Source organism: Anticarsia gemmatalis, chromosome 11 (genome assembly GCF_050436995.1).
Source record: "Anticarsia gemmatalis isolate Benzon Research Colony breed Stoneville strain chromosome 11, ilAntGemm2 primary, whole genome shotgun sequence".
In the NCBI taxonomy this organism is placed as follows: domain Eukaryota; kingdom Metazoa; phylum Arthropoda; class Insecta; order Lepidoptera; family Erebidae; genus Anticarsia; species Anticarsia gemmatalis.
The window spans coordinates 11011597-11022725 of NC_134755.1; the positions used below are offsets into that span (position 1 = coordinate 11011597).

The 11129-nt window shown below is 33.0% G+C and overlaps 1 protein-coding gene across 2 annotated transcripts; it reads right to left on the minus strand.

Moving 5' to 3' along the window:
- Positions 1–1361: 1361 nt before the first annotated feature.
- On the minus strand, positions 1362–4885 carry LOC142976613 (uncharacterized). Of its 2 annotated transcripts, none has more exons than XM_076120055.1 (6): positions 4245–4885; positions 3648–3849; positions 2986–3165; positions 2214–2697; positions 1893–2117; positions 1362–1611 (listed from the first exon to the last, which is right to left on the minus strand). In XM_076120055.1, exons 2-4 carry the CDS (start codon positions 3765–3767, stop codon positions 2620–2622), a joined length of 378 nt encoding a protein of 125 aa, XP_075976170.1. In that variant the 5' UTR covers positions 3768–3849; positions 4245–4885; the 3' UTR covers positions 1362–1611; positions 1893–2117; positions 2214–2619. The 2 variants fall into 2 exon arrangements, with proteins under 2 accessions (XP_075976170.1, XP_075976171.1); XM_076120056.1 differs by having other exon boundaries at positions 1893–2132.
- Between the last annotated feature and the right edge of the window lie 6244 nt (positions 4886–11129).

Here is an 11129-nt window from a genome sequence, read left to right on the forward strand (position 1 = left end):
ATTAACTAATTATAAACAACTTGTGGTATAAAGTTTTCTTAATTGCCACTTTAAAGAGACAGCAATGTAGATAAAAAAGTGCAGTAAATTGTCATTTTTGACAATTCTTATATTAAAACAAGATTAACTGATATCGAAAATGTATTAATATAGTAATACAATATATTTTTATAAATTGCTGTGGCCAAGAGCAAATAAAAATCATTATAAGAAAAACAATCAGTATTAAATAAATATACCAAATTATAATAGTTTTAGCCTAATATACAGCGATTTTCTAGTCAGTACAATCGAGAGTTTGACATTTGTGAGTGAACATTAAAAATAGGTCCTGTGGCACCCGCTAAGGGCGGCTAATCCAATTGTAAATCTTCGATAATATTATTATTTTAGTAGTACATAATCATAATCAAAATCAAATCATTTATTGAGAACAGCTAGCAAGAAACTGATGGCCACTCTTTTCAATCGCCAAAAGTTTTACAATGCATGCAATGCATAAATAATATTCAACAATATTTTTCCGCTTTAGTCAACTCAATGCTTTAGCTCTTCCCCATTTCTTCTTCACCATTTCCCATCATTGAGACAGCATATATTTATTACTCATATTAACATTTGACATAATAACCACTTTTTGTTTGTTTGTATACCGGTCGTTCATGTTCTTTGTGTTCCAGTTGCTGTTTAGTGATAGTACTGCCATCTTCACTTAGAACAACGAAAGCATTGCATCCTTTTCTTTTCGCAGAGCACTGCCATCTATTCTTGTTAGACGACCGCCGAGAGCACTTGTGGAAACTGTATCCATCGACTAAGAGTAGTACTGAACCAGATACTGATGTGATGTATTGTGGATCTGTAGAACAAAAATAATAATTTATTTTGAAAAAGTTATATAAGAAACAAAAAAAAAAATTGAAAAGTCAATTTTATTGAAATTTGGTTAAAGGTCAGATGCGTAGTACTCGTAACCGGCGATGTTTAGATCCGAATGAGGCAAGGGATCTAAGGATCGCAACAAGTGGCGTTTTATAGTCTCTGCCTTCTTCTATGGCAAAAGGCGTGTTTATGTATGTAATAAAATCAAATATGTATATTATTATGAGACTCTAAACAACGAAAATACAAATTTTCACCTATGAATATAAACAGATAAATATAGAATAAAGCTGTTTTTTATATTGTGACAACAATGTATTTAGGAAGAAAGAATATCTAAAGCAGAATGTAGAAGCAGGAGAAATAAATTTATTCAATTGACATCATCACTTACCTGGCATTCATTAGAATAGGCTATAAATAATTTTCAATTAACTTATTATTAAAATGTTAAGAAAAAAATACAAACAATCTATTTTTCTTCACAAATTTAATATAATTTTATATATCTTCCAGACTTTAAACGTTGGTATACATTTTTTGAGTGCGAAATATGATTGAGCTTAAATCTATTGATAGTTTTATCTGCATTGAGAACGACGAAGGCATTGCAACCTTTATTTTTCGCGGAACACTGCCATCTGTTGGTCCGAAACGAAGTTGTGTGGAAGCTATATCCGTCGAGCATGAGTAAGACACTACCAGACGCTAATGTTATAAAATCGGGCACTAAAAAAGAAAAAAAGTAAAAAAATAAATTACCTTGGAAAACGAGACATATTTTTCTAAATATAAGGCGAAATTAATAGTCGGTGTGAAATAAAAAACTAAAAATTGTTACGCGTATTTTTTTAATACTTTATACAATGATTTAGAATTCTTTTTTTCTAGAAAGTGTATAAAAATATGGCCTCACATAATACATTAATTATATCAAACTAGCTGACCCGCGCAGCTCCGCTCACGCATTCTTGTTTTTATTTATACCGCGAATTTTCAAATTTATTCACCTTTTACACCTTCTCTGCCTCTCCTCATCCACAAATAATTTAAGACCAAAATTAGCCAAATCGGTCCAGCCGTTTTCGAGTTTTAGCGAGACCAACGAATAGCAATTCATTTTTATTCATATTAAACATCGTCATCATCATTCTTTTGTAGTATATTTCTGATAATGGCTGTCAATTTTGAACAGGTCCACTAGAAATTCTCTCCTTAATTTCCTTCGCAGTATTCTGAAAACAGATTAACTTTACGTACGTTTACGTGTACGTTTCACTGAACATATTAAGTATTATTATTTATTTCACAGAAACAAAAAAGTTACTTACCCAACTAACATAAAGTTACTTTCACTAACAATTATTTCTCCCAACAATTCCTGAAGACTTTCTCTTTGAGCCTTTTCAATTGCTTAGTTTCTTTTATAACTTACAGACTTGCGTCTAAGTCTTCGAGCCAAGAAGTCTTTTGAATTCTTGAGTGTATTTATCAATATATTATCTATGATACACCTGCTTGATTAAATTTATAGCATTTTCATGCCTACGAGATCTTACAGCTGTCGTGGATCTTAAAGCCGTCGGTTCGGTGCCTGAATCACTGATAGCGTTTGTCCATCTCACCGACTTTAAATACAAAGGATATTATTAAACGCAGGGTGTACAATCATTTTGTTTTATTTGTTGTGTATTTTTCTATCGGATTCAGTATGGGCGATTTTGACGGCACATTTGATTAAGGCAATATTGTTAAAACTAAGTTGCTTGAAGATATTGAAGGCATGCGAACTTCTTCATTTTGTCTTTGCGTTTCCTGAAATATAATATACGATTAATAAATTATTTTTCTAGTAGGATAGAGATTTTGTCAAAAATCAGCATGCGATGATTATTTTGCTTTATTGTTTACAGTTTTTTGATATCATTTCGGACGAGTATCAAGGACAGTCAAAAGCAACTATATGTATACACTGTCAGATTCTCAACATTGAAAATATGTAGTTAAATTACTACATTAACCACGAAGAAAATTCAGATTCACTGCCAATATCAATAATTACTTTGATATTTACATACAAAACAAAAATCATGATAAATATACCTGCTCAAATGGTTCATCTCTTAGGCTAGGTACACCAGCTTTGTAGTCGTCAAAAATAGACAAAAATTTCAACTCTATATCAGAGAAAGTTCTGACTGATGACGGTTCTTCTCCTGACTGTTCAGATGACTTAAAATGCGAGGCCGCCTTCTTTAATTTACATTTGTAATCGTTCCAGTACTGAAATAATGATCAAATTTTGATTATTTATGACTTGTCTATGCGATAGATAAAGTATAAATGTCGTATAAAACTAATAGTTGTGAGGCCGTCCTAAGACGATAATGTCGACTACGAAGTTAACCAGGTCAGCTATAAAGTATCAGAAAACTAAAATATCAGAAAGTGCTCACGACGCTTTTATATAAAAATATAGCGTCGCGTCGTGAGCAAGTTCCCATTTGTCGAGTATAGCCGACCGTGGCGGTCAAAGGGTTAATACTGAGCAATATTCTTGACTGATGAGATATTATTGTAGACCTAGGGGAGAGCTTCAAATTGAATTAGGTACTCAATTCATAACTCTGAATAAGTGTGTCTCAACAAAATAAGTGTCGGTTAGCTTAGTCTTTTGTTTTTATGATCACTTTATCTATAGGATACGTATCTAACACTTATCTATAAACAGTAAAACTGGCCGCAAAAAAAATGTCTGTACATACTTTGCACCATCCCTTCCAGTCTTTGACTGCACCGTCATCATGAGAGTTCAAACTAAGGGCTATCTCTTCCCACATATTGCGAGCATCGTGCCTCGCTTGTGCAGTCTTGTTAAAGCCCATGGCAAGGTGTTTCTGCCGATTCAAGAACTCCCAAAGTTGTTCCAGTTGGCCTAGACTTACTCTTCGGCGGGCATCAGTTGATCTAAAATGAAGAATTACAATTATAGTATGTAATTTAATGTACATATGCCGCAGTTTACATTCTCTCAAAGAGAATATAAATTGCAGAAAAACAATTTACACCTCTACTGTAAAGCGATTGAGTCTTTTGACATAAAATGCATTATGAATAAACAATTATGTATGATATCGATTGACAAGATGCAAATGTAAAGCAAAAGATTTTAGAAGGGATCGTAGCAAGTGGCATTCTTTGCTCTTTGCCTGCCACCGTGGGAAAGTCATCATTTAATGTAGAAAGCTGAATTTTCTGTTTTAAATAAGTTGAACCTTTTATCATTACATTGTCATATGAATATTATTTGTGCGTTTTCAATTATTAAATAGACTAAACTACCGTATTACATTATTTCATACCTTCCAATTGCAACTGCAGAATTCGTGAGTAACGTAAAATCTTTAACCTTCAAGTGGTCCCCGCCACCCAGGATTATATATTTACAACCTGAAACAGAAACGATTACAAAATAATTTCAGGTCTTCTGCAAACTATATCTGCATAAAGTGTATGAAGACTTAAGTCATAAATTATAAAAAATATACTGACCAGACGTTCCACTTATAAAAAAATATAATAAAAGATATAAGGTCAATTAGTACACACGAAATTTATGCTCAATTTTTTTTTATTAAAAAACCCAATAAATACACTTCAGGCCAAATTTATACAGCCACGCAGAATTATCCGATTCTTATATGAAAGTCTCCAACAGCTCGGTATTTGGGAGTCTCATGATCATGATAGCCGGAGGATCTGATAACAGTGTTCGTTTCTTCATCCAATATCAGATAATATTTGCAACCTTTCTTCCTTTTCGAACAAAACCATCTGATCCCACCGGATATTTTCACACCGTTTCTATGAAACGTATACCCATCGCACATCACGAGCTTTTTACCGGTAGGCAGTGTAATATAGTAAACTGAAAATTAAAGAAAATGCTTGAAAATTCCTTTTTTTATAATAAAGAAATACATAGTAAGAAAATATAAAACGCGAAAGCTCTAGCTGTTGTTCGAGAAATGCAAGGCACTTGGTCAATATAGTCATAGTGGATAGAAACCTAACTGCTCATTACGCATTGGGAAATATTGTTTAATTCATATTCAATAATAACTTCTAGTATTAGTAAAAGATATGTATGCATAACAGAACTTGCTGTACTTTATTTAAAGCCAGTGTATTACGAAAATAATATTTTATTGATTTTTTTATATACAAACACTTTTCTTATGTAAATAACGCTATTACAGATTATAGGGATGATGATAGGGTACTTAAGACTATATATAGATAAGTCCGCCAGACAAATAATAATATTAAAATATTTGAAGCGTAATTTTTTTGTTCCAAGTAAATAAACGATTATTTACTTATAAAATAAAAAGTTTAAAAAAATTAAATGATGTAATTACGTCATAACTCTGCTAGGAGTCTGTACAAAAATATGGCGTAATTATTTTTTTAAATACGGTAAATGAGGAACGTAGGTCATCGTCCCTATAATATTAAATATTAGCTACGATTTAGTATTATCTTTATATAATTACTCACTATAATGGAAAAAGATCAAAGCGTTTCGTGTTCTTAACTCTACTTTGTTTATATACAAACACACAATTTTATTTTAAACAAATATTCCTTAAGCTATAATATATCACTTTTATATAGCTTATACAATACATAGCTAATACTTTACAACTTACATATAATTTACAATATTAATATTAAGCATATAACAAAGTAAAAAAATATATTGATTGCAACGTGTCATATACATATTCTTCATGAATTATTTATGTTTTTTCTTGTATGGTAACCAGTTTCGCAGCTTGCTTCATATTACATAATCTATACTAATATTATAAAGTTGAAGAGTTTGTTTGTTTGTTTGTTTGAACGCGCTAATCTCAGAATCTACTGGTCCGATTTGAAAAATTCTTTCAGTGTTAGATAGCCCATTTATCGAGGAAGGCTAAAGGCTATATAACATCATGCTAGGGCCATTAGGAACTGAGTAGCAACGAAAAATGTTTTAAAAACGGGGCAAATTATGACCAATTCTCTCCTATGTGACGCAAGCGAAGTTGCGCGGGTCAGCTAGTAATATATATAATTTCAATACATCACTTCTTTCTTCTTTCTTTCTCAAACTATTCCGTGACAGGTATAATATATTTCAAGGCAAACATTTTTTTTACCGGACGGATTATCATATAGCCTATACATAATCAGGCCGTTACAAACGTGCGAACTACGTCATAGTCAAAAGAATGAAATTAATGTGACAATGTGTAAGTGCGAGCGAGAGACTCCGATAAAATGATATGACTTAGTTCGCACGTTTAAAATGGCCCGAGTATAACTATACTATTTTGTTCAAAGCACTTGAATTATAACATACATATTAAGTTCTATTCAATCTATATTAATCCATTCTATGGATTCAGCCTATTGAGACCAATGGGTCTCAAGCATTACTTAACGGGGCCTTCAAACTGGTTTCTCCATTTGAAGAATTTCCGTTGGCTTTTCCGTTAAAAAGAGGACCCAGTTTGAAGTACATAATATGTGTCAGTATAACAGAATAACTAAGTGCGGTCGTTACATAACAAATTTATGCACGTTCTACAAAGTTTCTACATAATTCAATAATACATAACATGATCAATATTCTGACTATCTAAAAAGCATATATGAACAAAAGAAACAATATAAATTTAACTTTTCATAAATCTCTGTACTGCTCTATACTTAGAAAGTAGACACAGAATATGTATGACAGTGTAAAAAACCCTTCATCATCAAACCCTTTACTTTACCCTACATCAGTCTGTCAGATAGATTATACAAAAATATTGGACACTTATTTCTTTCATAAATTCCGACTTAATTTTATTGTATAAACATCAGATCTCGGTATAAATTTAACAAAGCCGTGACGTCACGAGACTTATAAATTTGAAGTAATAAGAATATGTGTCCAATATTTATTAATATTCTACCAACCCAACTAAATACAACCATCGTTTCTATTACAATCTAGTTTTAAAGAAATACCCATCAGAAGTAAAAGTAAACGTCGGTGGATCGTGACTATGGGTATTGTCACATTTCAGTACCTCATGGTCTTTCGACATATGGACGTAGGCAGTGCATTTCTTCGACAGACGACTCCCACAGGCATATCTGACACCATCATCTCGTATCCTCCCATTCTTGCTGAAGACATATTCACCTACTAACAGAAGAACCGTTCCCGTTTTCGTCTTCACGTATGACACTGCAATTTGTTTTATTTTCTAATTATTTTAAAAGTAAAATATGCTTTTGGACAATACCTTTGGAATAGCGATAACTTTAGCAAATTTTAGATATTGTATTTGAATGTAGATACAATTTCTCATCTCCAAATATTTTTCAAACAATCCTAGCCAAAACAAAAACAGATAACTAACTAATAGGTGCAGATTTCGAAGTAATGCGCTCAAATTCGTCAACTTATGTTTATTGATAAATATACGAAACATTTACATTTAACAGATAAGCGATACTAAACTATCGTTTGATATAAAGTCCTTGTTCAGTTATAAAGAATGCTGGCGGTAAATGATTATGGTCTGTTTCAGCTTTTATTATTTGCTGGTTGCTATCCACGTGTACGTATGCTCTGCAATTCTTCGATAAAGTGTTGGAACAAGCGTATCTAGTACCTCCTTTCCTTAAACATGCGTTCTTACTAAAAGTGTAACCATTTATGATTAAAATAGTCCCTCCTTTTGAAGTCTTCACGAAACGTACTCCTGAAATGAAAAAAATGAACGGAAAAGTTATCTCAACTTACTTTTAAATAAATAATTTAAGACATTGATGTCCCACTACTGGGCAAAGGATTTCTCCTGTAATGAGGGAAGGGTGAGGCCTTGAGTACTTTTAAAAATTAATGAAAAATATTTTTATAATTAAATAAAAACCATTTCTTTCTTGCAATTATAATGATATTCATAAATAACACACATATTTACATATGTTCGTTACGAATAACTTTATTCAAAACTACTACTTTATAAGACTAGATTGTCATGCTTACACATATGTTAAAAATTACAAAAAAAGAACTAGGACACGGTGAATATGTTATAAAAATACTATTACATGGTATTGTGAATAGTAAGATCAAAAGTCCTTCGGATATAAATGTTATTATCACCAAACGATCAGTTACATGAGTACAACTGACTGAGCACTAATTACGGCTGTTAATTCACATGAATTGGTCATATATAACATAATCATCAGCCTTTCTTCCAACAATGAATTCCGCTTCGAGTCTCACCGGATACAGCTGGATACAAGTATTTAACATGGAGTATTTAAACGAAAATAAATCAATGAGCACGCAACTTTCGAGATATAGGCAAGTTGAAACCGAACTACATTTTTTTTAAATTTATTTCACCCGAATACACGATTTTCTATTGTGGAGAATATTATCGACCATTAATTCTTGCCAAATGCGCTTAACCAGTTCTAACCCGATAGCTACTCGATTGTCGATAGCAGATAGGCAGATAGATATAAACAGAACAGACACACAAAAAATTTAGGACGTGAAAAATTACAAATTAATTAAATTCAAAGCTTGCAGTATCTTCCATCAGACATTTGAATATATTTGCCGTGTTCGTGGTTATGTTGTTTAAAAACCTTGATTATTTCATCGTTCGCGTTGACGTGAATATACGCCTTGCATCTGGCCTTCGTACAGGCGCTGGAACATGAGTACCGTGACCCGCCTCGACCGATTAAACCTCTTTTAGAAAACGTATATCCGTCAAGCATTATCAATCTTTGTCCATGTACTGTTGTTATATAATTGGCTGAAAGAAAAAGCTTCAAATGAAGTAAGTAAAACTCAGTAAGAGAATTGTTACTATTGCTACAATTAGGTGACTAATTAGTGGCCCTGCAATTAAATTTTGCCGTAGTACTAAGCAAAGTTTCTGTAGCTGCGGTGTATTCTTCCATCAAGGGTTTGTCACGCCGGGGTCATGTTACTAAAAACTAAATATAAAAAGGTCAAAATCGTTTATCGTCAACAAACACACTTGGATAACAATTACTTTCGTACATTTAAGTATAGTCAATAATAGTCATAAAAGTTTACTCGTATTACAATAACTTATTTATAACTGTAAGATTGTAAGTATCTATGGCAGTCCATGGAAATAAAATTAAAATCAGTTAATTTTCTTAACTATTAAAGAGTACCAGTATAAAGTATGGATTAAATAAAAAAACAATCAGCATCTCGACACAATTTATTTCGTTATAGTACTAGGCAAAAAAGGGTAAATAAGTAAATACACACCGAAGGCTTACTTCTTTCCTACACTGAAGTCGGTATACGTCGATCGAGTTTGCAAGAATATTTGTAACACACAAAAGACCTCGCAACACTAAATAGCTGACATCATTTTTTTTTCTTATCCCATTACTGTCCCACTGCTCGGCAAGGGTCTCCTCGAGGGAGGGGTTAGCTATCTAGTGTTGCGAGGTATGTGATGTTTTAAATTTAATCCTGAATTCATGCATATTGTTCTATCGGACACTGCACAAACGTGCGCAGCAAATTTTTCAATGCAATTTACAACCGATAGTACGCTCGACCGACGTGCCCGACTAATTTAGAACAGGATGAAAGGAAAAACCAACAAAAATTAAGTCTAAACTAAGTCTAATGGCTCACATACCGGCGGGTATTCCGCCGGCACATGCCACGCAGAGCTGTCAAATGCTCGAATGTTAAGAAAAGATGATGTCGGCAAGTCGCGTAACCCGCCGGCATTCTTGGCGGCCATACCGGCGGCTCAAATGGAAGCAATGCCGCCGGCACTGTGTGTCCTTAAGACTTAACATAAGTTCCATTACTCAACTTAATATATTTGCCAGGCTCATGATTATGTTCACTATTTACTTTAAGTATCACATGTTCCTTTGAAACATGGGCAAAGGCTCTACATTTTTTTGATACTGCATTGGAGCAGGTATAGCGAGAGCCTCCAAAAGCGATGCTGCCACTCTTGTAGTATGTGTAGCCTTTGTATAAGAGCAACTGAGGGCCCTGTATCGTCACGATGTATTTGGCTGAAAGGCAGAAAACATTTTTCTTAAACAAGTATAAAGATAACTTTTTAACTGCATGTTTATCATATAATAGGATACGGGAATTAACGCGAACATACATTTTCACCTTGGAATGCCTAGCTAATAAGTCTATAGGTATTTTACTAAATTTTGAAATTACTTTTTTGAAGTCAATATCTATCATTTTTTTAGGTTAAACTGTTTCTGACTTTCGAAACTCGGCTTGTCTAGGTATGAGTGATTATAGAAACAGGTTGCCGATACGTGTGGGTTGTGGTACCAATCTACAGATATTGAATTTTATGAGAACTAACATTGTAGTTAATTATATGTTTGAAAAAAATCTCGCTCGGAATGTAACTTTTTATTTCAAAATAATGAGATCATATTTTACATACTAAAATAAAATAGCACAGCTACAAACAGTCTGATAATTACCAGAAATAACGTTTTAACAGCGTTTTTTATAAATAATACGAGTGCATATAGACGTGGAATGAAAAATATATTAATTTTATGAGCTTACATTAGGCTTACTGCACACATATTTGATTCGGCACTTGGTTCGGCAATATTTATCAAACAACAAAACCTATTCGACCCACTTGGTCGGTTTTTGCGGATCGGGTTCATCTACACATATTCGGTTTTGCCGCCGGGTTATGCCGAAAAATGTCGAACCAAATATATGTGTAGCAAGCCTTACTGGGCTTTCTTTCAGCGCATAGAAACCTGTTTTGACGCTGTCTGCTTTATGTATGCTTAAAAGTACCCACCTAAATCACTTAAAAGCGTCAAATACAGTTTTATACGCACTGAAACAACACCCAATGTCGCTCACATCAAAAATTGCGTTTTAGTGTGAGACAGTCAAAAGTACAGTGTTTGGAAAGTTCAATTAGTGCCAAAAAAGTATTTAATGAGTGACTGGAATCTGTATATCATCAATTAAAAGACAAGAGAGTACAATTGCAAATAAAGTTATACCATTTGTACAATAATTACTGTAAATAAAGTTTCTACATAAACGAATCTAACATAAAAATGTTATTATTGTCTTATAATCATGGTCTTAATAATATAAACCAATTTTT

Coding starts and splice junctions, on each gene's coding strand:
- LOC142976613 (XM_076120055.1), bottom strand. CDS start 3,767: ATGGGCTTTAACAAGACTGCACAAGCGAGGCACGATGCTCGCAATATG. Junction 3,166..3,647: donor ACTGGAAGGGATGGTGCAAA/GTATGTACAGAC, acceptor TCATTATTTCAG/TACTGGAACGATTACAAATG. Junction 2,698..2,985: donor GAGATGAACCATTTGAGCAG/GTATATTTATCA, acceptor ATTATATTTCAG/GAAACGCAAAGACAAAATGA.